This window comes from Colias eurytheme, chromosome 14, assembly GCF_061535395.1.
Source record: "Colias eurytheme isolate Ceu_HAF_F1 chromosome 14, ilColEury1 Martin Lab GWU primary, whole genome shotgun sequence".
Taxonomy (NCBI): Eukaryota; Metazoa; Arthropoda; class Insecta; order Lepidoptera; family Pieridae; genus Colias; species Colias eurytheme.
Window position 1 is genome coordinate 4,843,675 of NC_142993.1, and position 17,706 is coordinate 4,861,380.

Sequence of the window (17,706 nt, forward strand, 5' to 3'; positions counted from 1 at the left end):
CCTCCGGACTGAGGTTTTCCTGAAAAGCTTGTGATGTGGACGACATTATTGCCTGAAAGCTTAGCGAAAATTTTACACGAAACGACAGCGACACGACAATTTCTCTACATTTTTAAATGAAAAAATCTGTCGCTAGTAAATGTTAAATGCAAGCTTTATACTGTAGTAAGTATTTTATGACACTATAGTAATTTATCCTCTAGGTACTATAGATGAAAAATTCCGAATTTCAAATATGTAATCGTTTTCAATCCAAAAGTCGTTTGAAAAATCCGCAAGTTGTTATTTAGTCACGTCTTGCTTTTAAACAGGAAACTATATTTTTATTAATTTAAAGATAATTATATGTGAAAGCTCTCCTATCATATTTAAAATCGAATCGGTGCAGTTGGGACGGCCATCTTTTGACGTCATAACCATGGCTGTCATGTTTATTTTGTTTCCAACGAGCTTTTATTTTTCAGCTTTAGTAGGTACTGTAATGACATATTGTTCAGATCTAGGTTTTGATAATGAATAAGGTAGCTACAAGCTACGCTTTTAAATTTATAATGAAAGGTTTGCAACCTACGTAGAGACACGTAGAGCGTAGTTGTTATGAGGTTCTATGTCGTGGGTATACTGTATAGTAGACGTATAGTTAGGTACGTATATATACATACATAGTTTGACTATGTTGGAATTATGAAAAAAGATAAAATTAAAATAAAAAATCTGGACTAAATATATTTTTTTTTATTTTCAAAAGACCAGACTACCAGAGGCAGACACCGATTAAAACCCACTTTGCAATATCTTATAATACTTAAGTACCTACCAATTAGTTTCTAGCATTTATATAAAATACGTTTCATGTTAGAAACGAGTGTTTCCTTCGAATGTTGCTTTAGCCGATATATAGGACTACTATGATTTTCTTGTAGATACTATTTTATGGACATTTTTATTCATAAAATTAAAACATAAATATATTTAATCTCCGATGTACCTAAATTAGAACTGAAAATATTTCACCCATCGCAGTATATTTGGATAAGTTTATAAATAGGTTGGCATCACAGGTTGGCATTCAGGCGTCAGTGCAAAAGAGCTTATTTTTAAACTCCTTATTTTAGTTTAATGATAGTAAAAATAAACAGTAGTTTAAAATTATAAAATACGTTAGTTTTCAGTCAGCAGTTTCACCCGCGTAGACAAAGAAAATTTAGCAGGAAAAGTTGTGATTCATTTACCTATGTCAGTCTCTAGCCTCATAACTAGCTCCAAACACAAAAATCATACCATAAAATAGCTCAGATAAAAAACAAATATATAGATATTTAGATAAGTACTTTAACATTTATTACCTCCATTATTAAGGTCTAGTAAGGATAACTAAGTTATACGGAATACTAACATTTTAAGTAACAAGTAAAAGAAGACCAAGACAAGAAAAAATTCATACTAATTTTATGGAAAATAACTTAGATCCAGTAATTATTAGCTGATGTTTCAAAGAGATATTAAATAAAGTTTTGTGACGGGCAACAGGCAACTACGGAAACCTACAATTGGTGGTACATCAAGCTTAGCCCGACACGAGTCACGAACTTAATCATATTATTATCTCCTCCTCTTACTCCTCCTTCTCTTTCTTTATTCATACAAATATTATGTAAAATATGTTTCTGTTTAAAGATACTAGTTAGGTAATTATTAATTTTCAAAACGTAAACGTTATATTGAATGTGGGAAAATATTTGTTATTGATTAGGACTTAGGAGTTAGGTAATATATTGACACTTTTAAGTTTAGAACAGTGGATATAATATAACTGTTATATTATAATATCTACATGACATCGTTCATGATATCTATTATCTACTCTTTGTTTACTAACTGGGGTACTCCCTACAAAGCTCTTTTGCGTGTAGCTTTAAAATCTATCATCGTCTTTACTTTATTAAATAAATTTTCCTATCAAGGAAACAAATAAAGTTATTTCCACTTTACATTATTAAACTACACGTTTCCTTTTTATACTTTTTCTTTATACTTTTAAATTTTATACGTTAAATGCCCATACATTTTGTTTTGTCTACAAAGCATGTTGTGAAAGAAAGAGTACGCTATTTAAATTTTGCTGTGACCATTATTATTATACTTACCCCTGCTTAGGGGACGCAAATCAGTTCGCGCGCTTGCGCGGATCAATAATTATCTAACTACTAACTACTCGCTTACCCTTAAAATAGGGTGGATTTTAGCAAAGCAGGATGTCCAACGCTGCTATAATATAATGGACCCTACAGCAATTACCAGTAAAACCAGCAATGGATAACATCTTGCGATATGACATCAGGATAAAATATGTTTTACAAGTTAGGAGTAGAGGGTTACGCATGCGCTTTTCATCCCTGGACCAAAGTGGACAAGTGTAACTAAATAAGAACAGCTTACAGAAGTCTTTTGTGAAGAAAGTGTTAAAATATATATTTAATGTGAGTTTATTTCAGTATGTTATATTTTATAATGTAAATAAGGACACAATAATCATAATATGTACTGGATTAGATATTGTGTGTACTGTTTTAAATCATAAGAAAAACACATTTTTGTATTATTTTGCAAATCTCTTTGTAACGCGGTTAAGCCATGACGGGTAGTTAGTTACTATTTTAATATATGTAAAATTATTCTATATCTCTATAAATAAGTAGTGCATTGGTAATTACTATATATATAAAGAGAATTACTTAAAAAAACGGGAATTTCATTTATTCATAATATTATTAAAAAAATACTAAAACTTTCTAATCCAGTGTGTTGAAAAATAATACGGTCTAAACTTTAAATTGTAAGGTTTTCTATAGGTAGGTAGGTACGGTCTATATCTTAAGTTGCATAGGTATTATAAAACCTATAAAAGTATCAAACATTCATTCATTCAACATTCAAAACAACCTTTATTACATTGAATTTATAATATAGAACATAATGTGTTGTCACAGGATGTCGTGTGGGCCAGAATGCCTCTCCCTGGGACCTCCTCCGGACTCCATCGTGCACATGCCACCTCCCCCGCTGCCGGCGTTCCTCGCAAACATGGCAAATTTAACACCTCCTTGCAGAGCCTTCAAATGTCCCCCGCAACACAATAACGAAGACAACTCCCTGTTCCCTGGTGTTGAATACCACGAGCTACCACGACATGGTGAGATTTTGTACCAGTCATTACAAAAACAAAGTAACAAATCAGTTTGTTTTGTCGCGAATAAAATGTTTAATTGTTTGGCATTCACTGGTGAAAGAAATGTTGTTTAGCATATCTGTTTGTTAAAATGACAAATATCTTTTGAAGTAGTACCTATCACTAATATATAGAATATCGTAAGACTTACTGATAAAGTAAATGAAATAATTGGCCCTAAATACATCAGTCAAGATACTATTACACAAGGCTATTTAGTAGACTCTAATTAGTTCAAATGTGATTAGGATCGATTCATTGAGGATGATGAATTATATATTCACAGTCCACAGATACACATTTAATAATTTAATATCTTATCAACCAGGCCAAAACTGATTGCAAAACTTATATACCTACTTACCTACTACTTAAGTATTTAACTACTAGTTCTACATTACACTTTAAGTAGGCTTCAATAAATTGGCACAGGGCATTATTGTGTAACAAAGGCAAAGGCTAAGGCATATATATGCCCTATGCCCATTGATATAAATCGGATAAGATAGCTTATTTCTAACAATGTAATATTGATGATTCGTCCATATAAATAATAATTACATTTTCAGAGCCAGCTGCAACAGACGACACATGGTTTTTGGTGTTAATAACATGCTGTATCGCGGTTTTGTGTATTGCTGCTCTATTGGCTCTGTTTCTTCTTAAGTGTCGAGAGTAAGTTATGCCTTTATAATTACGACATTATTAATATTTTCTTTAACATGATTTATTGCAATTTACTATTTTTATTTTAATATTTTATTTTCTATTTATTGTTTTAGGGCGAGAGGTGGATGTAAGAGTGGAACAGGAAAAACCAGCGGCTCAAATGCCCTATACGGCAGTGCAGCTCTTGATTCTCGAGTCCTCTGGGCGGCTCTCACTCCCCGAGGCACCAGACATTTCGTTGCCGACACTTATCCACATGATGAAACTGAAGACCACCACTATGAATGCGTTGAACCACCTCTATACAAACTTGGCCCACCCGAAGACCTGGCTATCACTAGACATTACAACGTTGAGTACGAAGATCCAGCTCCGCTAATAGAAAGCTATTCAGACCGAACGGAGGAATACTTCAGAAACGGAATGGAGACTCTACGCAGAGGCAATAGACCATTAGTTTCCTCTCCAACAAGGATTGAAAGACCTAACTTGCCGCCACTAAATCTTCAGCCCAGAACTCTCCGCCGTGCACCTCACTCCCGCAGGGTCAGCGATGCAAACAATTCAGAGAAATCGACCATCTGAACCGAGAATGGCGCGGTATTTTCCGTCGCCGATTCAACAGATATCGATTATGAGTGGTCGATTACAGATTCAAACGTCGATCGACTTGTATAAAGACATATTATACTTATCTTGAAGATAAAACATGGAAATATAGTCTTATAAAATCAGAAGAAACTGAACGGATCTTTAATAGTTTTGTGTACAAAAAGACTTCAAATTTTCAAAATCGTGTTTGTTCTCAAGTATCAAATTGTCGTTAAAATGTATAGAAATGAACACTTAACAACACCAATCCAAATTGTAGAATACCTATTTAATATACTTAAACATAAACAGAACTAAATAAAGTAGACAATTTAATTCATCTAGGTACATATCTAACAGTAGCCAGTAGTAATCCACTTTTACTGCACTTTCAAACACCTTATTTTTAACGTATGTAAAATTAACGTACGGGCTATGTGTAAAATGTAAAACCATGCTTGAAAAAAATATAGGTATAAGGTCTGATCTAGTCTATTCTAGTAAGTTTTTATTCTAGTCATTTAACACTATGAACTTAGATTTTAAGTACCTATATGTATAGCTATAATATTTATGTGTAAAATTATAATTAATTGGAATAGGAAGGATAAAGATTTTATTTCTTTTTTTATAATAGGTATGTGCAAAATTAATAGAAAAAAGTGACTTTTGTACCATTAAATTATTCTTAGTTGCGTTATTTAATATTTTTTTCATTTCCCTCGACTCGCAGCGATCTCTTGTACTCTCAAATCCATAAATTGCTTCGATTTTTTTGACCCACCGCTGCGCCTTCAAAAAGTGTCATTACATGATTACCATCAAAATTTCAATCGTTCTAGAAGCGAGATACAGTATTTTTCAAAGAATTCTACAAACGAGTATTGGTTACAAATATGAAGTACTAGATTTCTGCCCGCGGCTTCGCCCGCCCTTTCAAAGAAAACCCGCATAGTTCCCGTTCCTGTGGGATTTCCGGGATAAAAAGTAGCCTATGTCTTGTCTATGTCTATGTCTATGTAGCCTATGTCTATGTCTTATTCTGGGTCTTCAGCTATAGGTAAACCAGAATCTAATGGCAATTAGGGAAATCAAAATTTTGAGTGTGCAACCCTAGGGAAAATGGACTGAACGATCTTGATACTGCTTATTTTTTTATTTTGTCCTCAATATCATTACTCACATTACATAAGTGGACAATACTGTACTTAATAATGAGATATCTACTTAATATTATGTAGGTACATACTTACATGCATGTATAAATTATAATATACAATTATACAAATTACTTTTATACAGGTAATACATATTATTATTTACACATACCTATATTTGTATATTCATTACCAGTATGCCATGTGAAAATATCGATATAATGATAATGTAGATCAATACTGCTTATAATTTTTTATAAAATAAAATAAAAATAAAATAAAATTCTGTTTATTTTCGTAAGTATTAACAGACACACATTATAAAATTGACTTGGACAGCTTGGACTTGACGAATAGCCGTATTGGAAACTCCTGTAATAAGTTTTCATAAAATTATATTCTAATCAACAAACAATATTATAGTTACCTACATATAATATTTTTTAATTTATAGTATCAAAACGGGTAAGTCCAATTTACCAATAAAATCTTCAAAATTGAAAATTGTGATGTGTTTGACCCTTCTTCATCGAATGTTTTTCTATACACATTATAAACAACACCTCTTGCTTGTGATCGCAACGGCTTTTTCGACATTTTCGAAGATTTTTTAGACAAAATCCTAAAAATTATTCATCAACTGCAAAAAAGACAAATAATTTGACATCCAATTTGATAGTTGTCAAATAAGTTGCCACATAAAAATCTTTTATTTCTTAAATATAAATATGCCATCAGATTCTGGTAGACCTATACCTACACACTAAATTTCATTGTAATCGGTTCAGTACTTGTTACGTGAAAGACTAATAAAAATCCATCCATCCAATCATCCAATCATCCATCCATCCATCCATCCATCCATCCATCAATCCATCCATTCATCAATCCATCCATCCATCCTCAGTCCTCACAAACTTTCGCGTTTATAAATATTTAGTTAATCCGGTTTACAGTTTTGTGTAAATTGCTTCGATTATATAAAATTTTTGAACGCGGTTGTTTTTAGTCTTAGCACATAGCTGTCAGATTTGACATATAGTTTAATTTGACAGTTGACATATATATTATTATACTCTTTGACAGTTGACGAATAAGCGGCCAGCGGGACGCGTTTTACTAACAATTTGTAGTTAAAATATAAATTTAAAAAAATACTGCATTAGACTATTTTTTATAACTGAATATGAATAAACAAATCGCATCATTTTAATATATATTAAATAAGTAATAATAAAACAAGACAAAATGACTGACGAAGTAATAAAACATTCAGTGCACACGCTAGTGTTTCGTTCTTTAAAAAGATCTCATGATATGTTCTTAGCCAACCAAGGAATGCTACCACCAATTGACGAAAAAGCGTAAGTATATACATATATTTGTTTAAATTAATCTAAATCTGTGATGCCTATATCACTGATAAGTGATAACGAATGTTGTACATTTTAGGGAGAAAATACTTAGAGCTACCAAAACACGGGATAGTTATGGACTTGTCATGTCAGCAGTTCAAAAGGCACAAGCCATAAAACAACTGGAAGCTAACATGAGTCGACCAGAAACTCCTCATGACACAGGTGACAAGTCATATTCTATTAAAATCGGGGCAACAAATGAGTGCCTTAATTATTGTAAAAATCAAACTTAATTGAAACTAATTTTATTTTAGTTACAGTTAACTGACTATTTAAGTACTTTGTGTGATTGTAAAATACACAATTAGTTATAATTTATGATTTTGAATCATACATACTTCACAATGAAACTATTAAAGATAATTTAAAGCTAACCACAAACATAAATTGAAAAGTCAAGCTAGGAAGAAAAACAAACAAAATACAGTACCAACATTTATTTACAAATTATTCATACAGAAATAGCGGAATCTGCAGCCATTGCGTCAGATGGAGCTATGCTTCCATACAGTGGGCCAGCGCCCACAAACACAGCTATCACACCTCTACCAAGAAAGGCGCCAGTGATGCCGAGGCCCAAGTGGCATGCTCCATGGAAACTATTCAGGGTCATATCTGGACATCTTGGCTGGGTTCGCTGTGTTGCCGTGGAACCAGGGAATGAATGGTTTGCTACTGGTAAAGTATATTTTTCAAAATTTATACTCATAGACCTATATTATGAATTTTAATTACCTTTATGAGCAATAAAAACCAAAAGAAATAGATTATTTCTCTATTACATCATGCAAAATTAACTGCAATGCACTTTTGACACGCATATTCTAAAAATAGTCACTATTTTGTTATTTGTACATCAGATTGTTTGTTTAATAAATAATGAACATCATTAGTTACTCAATGAACATATAATTTACCTTTGAAGAGTCTTTTTAAGCTTATCAAATAATATTGTAGGTGCTGCTGACAGAGTGATAAAGATTTGGGACTTAGCAACTGGTAAATTGAAGGTATCTTTAACAGGACATGTTAGTACAGTAAGAGGTTAGTAAATGATTAGATTTTATGTTAATGTATATATGTATTTAGTTAGTGTTAAATGACTATATTTAGTTTAAATTTGTATGTACAAATAAATGAAACAAAGAATGTTACTCATTATTTTATTGTATATTATACTTATATGTATTATCCTGTTTCATTGCAGGTTTGGAAGTTTCTGCTAGGCATCCATACTTGTTCAGTTGTGGTGAAGACAGACAAGTTAAATGTTGGGATCTCGAGTATAATAAGGTAAACATAATTCTATGCATTTCTGCATTGTTTCCGTAGTTGTATTATATACCTCATCACGGAGTGATGTGGTATATGTTTGGTCATTTTCTTAGGACATAGAACCAATTGTTAATTTTGAAGTGAAACTTCTTTATCGGGGTTGGACAAAAATTTAGTGTAACATTTTTTCATTACGCGGTACGCGTGACATTTTTGCGTTACGCCGTACGCGGGACATTTTTGCGTTACGCCATACTCGTGACATTTTTAAGGTCATAAAGAAGTTTCACTTCTTACGTGTGTACTCTAGTACACGCATACATTTTCTAGATGGTTATAATATTTATAAATATGATTGTTCCAGGTGATACGTCACTACCACGGCCACCTTTCAGCGGTGTACACACTAGCTCTACACCCCACTATAGATGTGCTAGTGACCGCCGGCCGTGACGCAACTGCACGTGTGTGGGACATGCGCACAAAGGCCAATGTCCACACTCTAGCTGGACACACGGATACCGTCGCATCACTAGCCTGCCAGTCTGCGGAGCCACAGGTTTTTTTTTTTGTGTGGTATTTCTCAATGTTAATAATAATAAATAATAATAATATACGGGCATTTCTCCGCAACTCGACATCAAGCGCCTATTTTGCGTGAGAGAGGGAGGTGGGGGAAACCAGCTAAAACTGAAACCACCTAACTTGGCAGGTTGGTGTGAAAGGGATAAAAAACATACAGGCGTCATTCAACGTCATATTTTCTTGTTACAAGTTAATGGTCATAGTGCAATCTCCAGTGTATTAGATATAAGCTTCTTGGTGAGCACAGATGATAAATGCGTTTGACAGGTAGACCACAGATAATGTAGAAGTTGCACAGATAATAAATTGACGTCACTATCGACGTGCTGGTGACCCCTGGCAGATACTAAACCGCGCGCGTTTATTGTAGGAAAAACAGGACACCACCTAATATAAAAGAAAATATTACAGATATAGACACAGATTAAATAAATTGGTTTTACAGTATTTTAACATACTAATATAACACAAAAAAGTATCTATTTACGCTTTGCTACATTTATAATTGTATTTTGGTGTGTAAATATCTTCTATAGTTCTTAATTTAGTGTATGTTGAAGAATTGTATTGTAATTCTCATAACAATTTAATTCACAATTTTACTTTCAGATCATTACCGGTTCACATGACTCGACAATTCGTCTATGGGACTTAGCCGCTGGCAAGTCAATGTGTACTCTAACAAACCACAAGAAATCAGTTCGATCTATCGTCATTCACCCGACGCTATACACATTTGCATCTGCTTCACCAGACAATATAAAACAATGGAAGTGTCCGGAAGGAAAGTTCATACAGAATTTGTCTGGGCACAACGCTATTGTTAATTGTATGGCGGTTAATCCTGAGGGTGTGCTTGTGAGCGGTGGTGATAATGGCACTATGTACTTCTGGGATTGGAGGACGGGATATAATTTCCAGAGGTTACAGGTCAGTATTACGTCTGTGTTTAAAGTACCTTTAAAAATCAATTTGATCGAAAATCCTGTTTGTTTGAATATAATCAAAGAAAATAGTTCATATAAATGTGTCCATAATAACTCAAAATCGCTTTACAAACTAAACTCTGCTACTGAGGTTTACAAACTTACTACACTGTCAGATTAGCATAATTTTGATCCTTAAGTATAAATTATTAATTTATAATCAACTAATTCACCAACTATTTTTCTAGGCGGCAGTACAACCGGGTTCCATGGACTCCGAAGCTGGTATATTCGCAATGACGTACGACCAATCGGGATCACGTCTCATAACTACAGAGGCTGATAAAACCATCAAGATATATAAAGAAGACGATACGGCGTCTGAGGAGACACATCCGATCAATTGGCGCCCAGAGATATTGAAGAGACGGAAGTTTTAATTAAGAATAAGTTTAATAAACGATTTTATATTGAATTTTTGTTTGAATTCATAGATGTTATGTCATGGTATGTCGTAGTCGAAGTTGCTTAAATTAGCCGTAACCATACCTCTTTATTATAAAACGGCAGTTTAATTTAAAGTCTGAATGATAAAAAAACTTTAATTTGATGATTTATTTTAAATAAGCTTTTTAGTATCGACAAGATCGTGCGTCCTCCTGTATTTAATACATAGAAAGTATTTTGTCCAGTATAAACATATAGACCAACCACCTCACAAAAGTTTACAGTCTCTTCCTAACCCATCCCAGAAACTATTTGGCCGCGGCCGGACAGACAGGCGCGGGTTAGCTTAATTCCATACATCAAAAGTATTCTGTGCCTACGGACAACAAAGTGATCCTATAAGGGTTCCGTGTTTTCCTGAAGTTCGGAACCCTAAAAATAGTTGGGAAAAAAAATAAAACAAACAAATATATCAAAAAATTTATTGCATAGCTCATTATTTTGTTACACTGACATGTCGTTATTAATTTGCTCGAACATGGACAATAATTAATAGCATCAATCCATTCTTGGAATGTTTTGTTGTTTGCCAAACAACTCATAATTTACATTACAATATAATTAGTTATGTTATTGAACATTACTCATAATCAAATATAAAAAATACTATCATGATTTTTTTCAAGTAAAATATATAACGATAAAATAATTCACACATACAATCTACAAAGTATAAGACTAGTAAAAACTGGTCAGCATCAGACAGGCTTACAAGAAATTATTCAAGATTAAACACAATTGAATCATTAATTTTCACATCCTATCTTTGACAATACAAGTATATTCAATTTAAACCAGTACATTCAAAATCTTGATGTTACACATTCAACTACGTTTCAGTCTTTCTTCTTAATAAATGATTCTATCAAACTTGCATACAAAGCAAAATCATTCAACCACTTTCTAGTCATGATTAATATTTATATGATTTTAAATATTTAAGCGATTATGTTTTTGCTCAGGCGCTAAATAAAATTAATAGGCTTTTGTGCATGTTTTCGTTTGGGATCATATTTCATCATCCAAATCAAAAGATTCTTCAGGGAAGTCACCAACAGTTACATACACTGGCTTCACGAAACCTCCATATTTAGGCGGACACGTAAAGTACCTCTTTCCATTCACTCTGAAAATATTAAAAAAATATATATTATAATATAGATATAAATAGGGTCTAACTGTTTTAGGAATAAAAAAAGGGCTCGGCTTGGGCTGTCGCTTGAGTAGAGGAGGCCAGAAGGGCCCTAGTCAGACAGCTATTTTATATATCTCAAAATTACTATATCTAATGTGCCTTGTTTATATTCTTAGTAAAATACCTTCATTTTTTAATCAATAAATATATTCTGTTTTATATTTTAAAAAAATGTACTTATGCATGTACTAGACCTAGAGTACACACGTAAGAAGTGAAACTTCTTTATGACCTTAAAAATGCCACGAGTATGGCGTAACGCAAAAATGTCACGCGTACGGCGTAACGCAAAAATGTCACGCGTACGGCGTAACGCAAAAATGTCACGCGTACGGCGTAACGCAAAAATGTCACGCGTACGGCGTAACGCAAAAATGTCACGCGTACGGCGTAACGCAAAAATGTTACACTAAATTTTTGTCCAACCCCGATAACAAAGTTTCACTTCAAAAAAATTAAGTATAAAAACTTGTCACTTGGAACGCCAACGGCTTGACGGAGAGACGTCAAGAATTTGAATTATTTTTAAAAACAGAATATATTGACGTAGCACTTATATCTGAGACAAGGTTCACTTCTAAATCGCACACCGTTTTTGACAATTACAAAATGTATGCAACTAATCACCCATCTGGAAACAGCCATGGAGGAAGTGCCATTATTGTTAAAAATAATATTAAGCACTACCCAATTGAGAACTATTCCACAGAGAAAATTCAAGCAACCTCTATAATAATTGAAGACAATAAATTGGAAACTGTACTGTCAGCCGTCTATTGCCCGCCTAGACATATAATATCTGAACAAGACTTCAACAACTACTTTGCGACTTTGAATAAAAGATTTGTCTGTGGAGGGGACTGGAATTCAAAGCATCTTCACTGGGGTTCAAGAGTCTATAACCCTAGAGGTAGACAACTTATGAAAACAATACAAAAAATGAATCTAGAATACTTATCTGGTGGCAAGCCTACATATTGGCCAAATGACAGAAACAGGATACCTGATCTGCTTGATTTCTTTGTTACAAAAAATATAGATAATAATTACGTCACAATAGAATCACCTATCGACCTCACTTCAGATCACACTCCTGTCATCCTAAACATAAGCTCAACAATCACTCTGTTGCAACCACAATCTAAGTTATACAACCGTAAAAATACGAACTGGCGTAAGTATCAAGACATAATAAACACACTGGTGGATCTGAAATGCAAACTTAAAACCTCTGATGAAGTAGAAAATGAAATAGAAAAACTCAATATGACTATTCATAATGCTGCAAATATTGCCACTTCAAAACAGAAAGGTAAGCCTCCAAAACAAAACTCTTATCCACTAGAAATCAAAGAGAAAATCAAAGAACGCCGCAGACTTAGAAAAATATGGCACAGGAGCGGGTATCCGAGCGACAAAACAGCTTTCAACAAATTTTCGGAGGAATTGAAAACTTACATTAGCCAACTAGAAAATGAAAACATCCAAAACCGTATTACAAATCTAAGCCCCAATGCTGACACAGATTATTCATTGTGGAAAGTAACTAAAGCCCTAAAACGCCCTAAAGCTCATATGTCCCCTCTCCACAACAGCAACGGAGGGTGGGCTAGATCGGACAAAGAAAAGGCTGAAACATTTGCAAAACACTTAAACACTGTTTTTCAACCACACCCTGAGAGTAATCCTGATCATACGGCAAAGGTGAATACATACCTAGGCTCGGCAAAACAGATGTGTCTTCCTCTTAAAAGCACTAGTCCAAAGGAAGTCGCTAGAGAAATCAGATACCTCAAAGAAGGTAAGGCACCTGGATATGATATGGTCGATGCTACTTTGTTAAAACATCTTCCACCTAAAGGAATAATGAAAATTGTCAACATCTTCAACGCTCTTCTAAGACTCGAACATTTCCCAGGGCAATGGAAGATAGCACAAGTGGTGATGGTGCTTAAACCAGGTAAACCACCGCATCAGACGACCTCATATAGACCCATTAGCTTGCTGCCAATTATTGGAAAACTGTTCGAGAGAATACTACTCAGCAGAATTAAGGAACACCTACTCACTGTACTGCCCGACCATCAGTTTGGATTTCGTGAAAACCACGGAACAATAGAGCAAGTCCACCGAATCGTAGACATAATAAGTAAATGTCTTGAAAACAAATTGTATTGCTCTGCTGTCTTTTTGGATATAAGTCAAGCATTTGACAAGGTGTGGCATGAAGGTCTTCTATATAAATTGAAAGAGAAGCTCCCTCACTGCTTTTATTTAACTCTTAAATCTTACCTCACCAAAAGAAGCTACCAGGTGAAATGCAACGAAGATCTCTCCGAACTCTACGAGATAAAATCTGGTGTCCCACAGGGCAGTATCCTAGGACCGATACTGTACCTTATTTATACAGCTGACATCCCCGCGAACAGCGAAACAATGATTGCGACTTATGCCGATGACACCGCAGTGATATCCATCCATAAGGATCCAGGAACTGCATCTCTCATGATACAAGAGCACCTCAATGAAATTGAGACATGGCTAAAACTATGGAGGATAAAAGCAAATGAGAGTAAGTCCACGCATGTGACATTTACGCTCAGAAAGGAAACGTGCCCGCCGGTAACCTTAAACAACAAAGAAATACCCCAAGAAGATAGTGCTAGATATTTGGGTATGCACTTAGACAGAAGACTGACATGGCAAAAACATATATGGACAAAGAGAAAACAACTTGATGGAAAACTGCGTAGCTTAAATTGGCTGATAGGTCACCACTCAAAATTGAAAGACAATAGTAAAATTCTAATTTACAAGACAATCTTAAAGCCAATCTGGACCTATGGCATACAGCTTTGGGGCTCTGCCAGCAATAGCAACATTGAAATCCTAGAGAGATTCCAGACTAAGGCTCTCAGAACAATACTTGGTATCCCCAAATGTATTGCAAATAAATACATGTACCTTGATCTCGGTATAGCCACAGTTCGAAAACAAATTGTCGAAAGCAGCCAGAAATATCAGGAAAGGCTAACAGTACACACCAACGACCTTGCTCAAGCGTTAAGTGGAGAGGGAGGCCAACAATACATCAGGCTAAAAAGACAGGACATTACAAACCTTGCTAAAAGATTCTGAAATAAATAAAAATTAAACAAATATAACACTGGACTACAAGGGTGGAGTCGTTGGACGAGCCCCTTGAAACAATATCAATGTTCCCGGACGGAGTTCCAAACAATATAAAGGCCAATTGTTACCTAACAGATTGCCTGGTCGCAGTTATATCAAAAAAAAAAAAAAAAAAAAAAAAAAAAAAAGTATAAAAAAGCAACTAACGATCCATCATTCTTTCCCCTTGGTTCATCATATTGCACACCAATCCACAGACCCTTGGCTCCATCGAGAGGTCCATTGTACCGAACTGTGGCCCTTCGTGTTGGCTGTGACGGTACACGAACTTCACACCTAGCACCAACTAGCACAGACTCTGCTATCCTGAAATGTTATAAATAAAATAATATTATCTATGGAAAATGAATGAAACCATTTAAATTTATTTATCAATTTAATATACCACACCAAGTAATATTTACAATTATACAAAGGTACATCATATGGTAGGTACATAAGGCGGCCTTATTGCTTACTAGCGATCTCTTCCAGACTGCCCAAGGTAAAAAAACAGACATATTTATTTAATTAGTTTGGTTTAATTTATTGAAACTAACAAAAGCAAACTGTATAACTTAATGCTTTCAAATTTCTACCACTCAATACAAAAGATATTCATAAGGTTTTTGCAATAAAAAATGCAATTATTATCTATTTAGAATTAGAACTCACTTGGCTTCTTCCTCTAATTCTTTTTGCTGAGTCTCTTTCATTTTGCTCATTTCTTCTTCATTGTATTTGCCAAGTTTATTGCGCTGCAAGAATGACCTGAGAGTATCACTCTTTTTCTCATATTCTTCTTCAGATAACTTGAACCTGAAAAATTGTAAACTTTATTAGAAAGATAACAGAGAATAAGAATTAATTTTCATGTATGAGACACACTATCTATATTATTTATATGAATTCAGTACAGCATTGATAATAAACCCACCTTTCAGCACTATCTGATGCATCAAAATCTTGAATAAGAGAAAATTTATCAATGACATGTATCCTCATCCCATCATCAATAGGATATGAGCCAAGTAATGCATTATCATTATCAATATCACAAATTAAGTTGTTTTTGTTGTCATAAAGCTTCAGTTTCATAGTTGTTGCAGAACCTCCAGTTACCAGTTCTAGCTTCGTCTAAAAATTGTACAATGGGATAACAATATTACTACAGAATTTCTTAGGTGATTTTACCTTGTATTTTTAATTTTTAAAGCTCTATCAGTACATTTGGTAGGAATATGGCTTGACCCCCTTTTCATACTATTAATTGTAATAAATATCAAAATGTATTACAGCAGAGACATAATATGATATACTGGACATTAGCGAAGTCCCCTTTTATTGGGTGGAGCCATTATTTAAGAGAAGAAGAAGAGGAAGACATAATATGAATCATACTAACCTTAAATTCCAATACAGTAATGGCTTTCTTGAACCTGCGTTCCACGGGAGGTGCATCTTCAGAATCAGATTTTGTAATATGTACATTTACATAGTCCTGCGTTATCACTTGAACTCCTTCCATCATATTAAATCAAAATACTATTTTTTAACTAAATCTTTCGTGGAATTTTTTTCTCAAAACAACAAACAATACGAAAATTTGCGAGGTTGACAGCAATCAGCAGACAGATAATTTTTTATAATTGCATAAAAATGTCAAAGCTGTGTCAACTGTCAAAGTATGCCAAAGCCAATTAAAAAGCTCATATAAAATATTTACTAAAACTTATGTGCAAAAAACCTTCTTGTATTTCAAAAAAATCTACGGCTGTGGTTTGATGAAAATCAAAAAAATGAAAAACGAAGGAAACAAAGCCGCAAAGATGATAAACTTACCTATAATTGAATTTGTTTTCTATTATATTGCTTTAAACCTGGTAACTTTTTCCCTAGCGGAAACTAACCACAAGCCAAAGAATATACTACTCTCTACCGAGAGCCACAAGCGGTCCGAGCGAGATGTCTCTCAAAGGTAAAGGGTGGTAAAAGTTTTAACCTTCTGGCTTTTAACAATTCATTAATTTTTTTTAATAATATTCCTCTATATATGCCTAAGTACGAGGATGGTTCTTATGGGGAGATAACGTAAACATGTACCATGGGCGAAGCCGGGGCGGAACCACGGCGAAACGCTAAGGTATTTTTGGTACGAAGTACGAACCTATTTTAGAAAATTGAGATGTTTCTATAATTAATATAGAATTTATAGTTTTGCAACCAAACGACCTTAATATTATTAATCAGTAGCTTTGAAAAAAATTATTTCCTAGATTGTTTGGTTAAACGCGCTAATCTAAGGAACTACGAGTCCGATTTGAATAACTGGGTATTCGAGGTACTAGATATGTTCGAGGTATGTCTAAGAACTAATCCTATCGCTTCTTTTACCTCGCCTCGGACCTCGGTTAGCAGAGCTTTGGTGGAAACAGCTAAGGTGCTAGATTTTTGCGCATACAAAACAAGTGAGGAAGCAGCAGCACTTCCCGTTATTTTAAGCAATGTGGGATTCGAACCCGCATCTTCCGTTATATAGTTCTAGTGCAGCACAGTGCAGATATGCTATAGACCACTACGCTAACGACTATACGAGAGCCTTTTTTTGTTTTAGCTAAGAATGCCATTTATTTATATTGAAATCAAAATTATAATTTAATAAAATAAAGTGAACAAATAATCTCTGGGATCCTAAATTAAAAAAAAAAAGTTTGCATAAAAGCTATTTGATTGACCTAATAATAAATAATTAATTGAGGCATGTAGGAGTATCTACAATTTAGATTAACACAACATAATAAAAAAGTTACAGGAAGTGAAAGTGATATACAGGGTCACTTGTAAAACACCAGCAACCTAGCAGGACAAGTCACAAGATATCTAATATCATAAGTAAAAACATATTTTGTTCTACGACTATTGGTATTATATTCTATTTGTCCATGGTATTATGCAACAAATTATTTTTAAAATGATTTTTTAA

At 34.0% G+C, this 17,706-nt stretch overlaps 3 protein-coding genes across 3 annotated transcripts; 2 read left to right on the top strand and 1 right to left on the bottom strand.

The window, feature by feature from the left end:
* The first annotated feature begins 2,411 nt into the window (after positions 1 to 2,411).
* LOC149902845 (uncharacterized) lies at positions 2,412 to 5,146 on the top strand. Its single transcript, XM_090109539.1, has 4 exons — positions 2,412 to 2,480; positions 2,991 to 3,193; positions 3,799 to 3,904; positions 4,012 to 5,146. Coding segments are annotated over exons 1-4 (783 nt in total). The 5' UTR covers positions 2,412 to 2,478; the 3' UTR covers positions 4,484 to 5,146.
* A 1,590-nt stretch (positions 5,147 to 6,736) lies between these two features.
* Positions 6,737 to 10,325, top strand: Tango4 (transport and golgi organization 4). The gene is made up of 8 exons (XM_090109615.1): positions 6,737 to 7,010; positions 7,099 to 7,226; positions 7,524 to 7,742; positions 8,022 to 8,108; positions 8,272 to 8,357; positions 8,704 to 8,898; positions 9,534 to 9,854; positions 10,099 to 10,325. The coding sequence occupies exons 1-8, from the start codon at positions 6,895 to 6,897 to the stop codon at positions 10,288 to 10,290; spliced, it is 1,344 nt and encodes a 447-aa protein (XP_089965741.1). The 5' UTR covers positions 6,737 to 6,894; the 3' UTR covers positions 10,291 to 10,325.
* Positions 10,326 to 10,765: 440 nt separating this feature from the next.
* LOC149902847 (tubulin-folding cofactor B-like) lies at positions 10,766 to 16,377 on the bottom strand. Its single transcript, XM_090109616.1, has 5 exons — positions 16,129 to 16,377; positions 15,661 to 15,860; positions 15,399 to 15,542; positions 14,892 to 15,050; positions 10,766 to 11,483 (listed from the first exon to the last, which is right to left on the bottom strand). The coding sequence occupies exons 1-5, from the start codon at positions 16,252 to 16,254 to the stop codon at positions 11,366 to 11,368; spliced, it is 747 nt and encodes a 248-aa protein (XP_089965742.1). The 5' UTR covers positions 16,255 to 16,377; the 3' UTR covers positions 10,766 to 11,365.
* Positions 16,378 to 17,706: the final 1,329 nt, after the last annotated feature.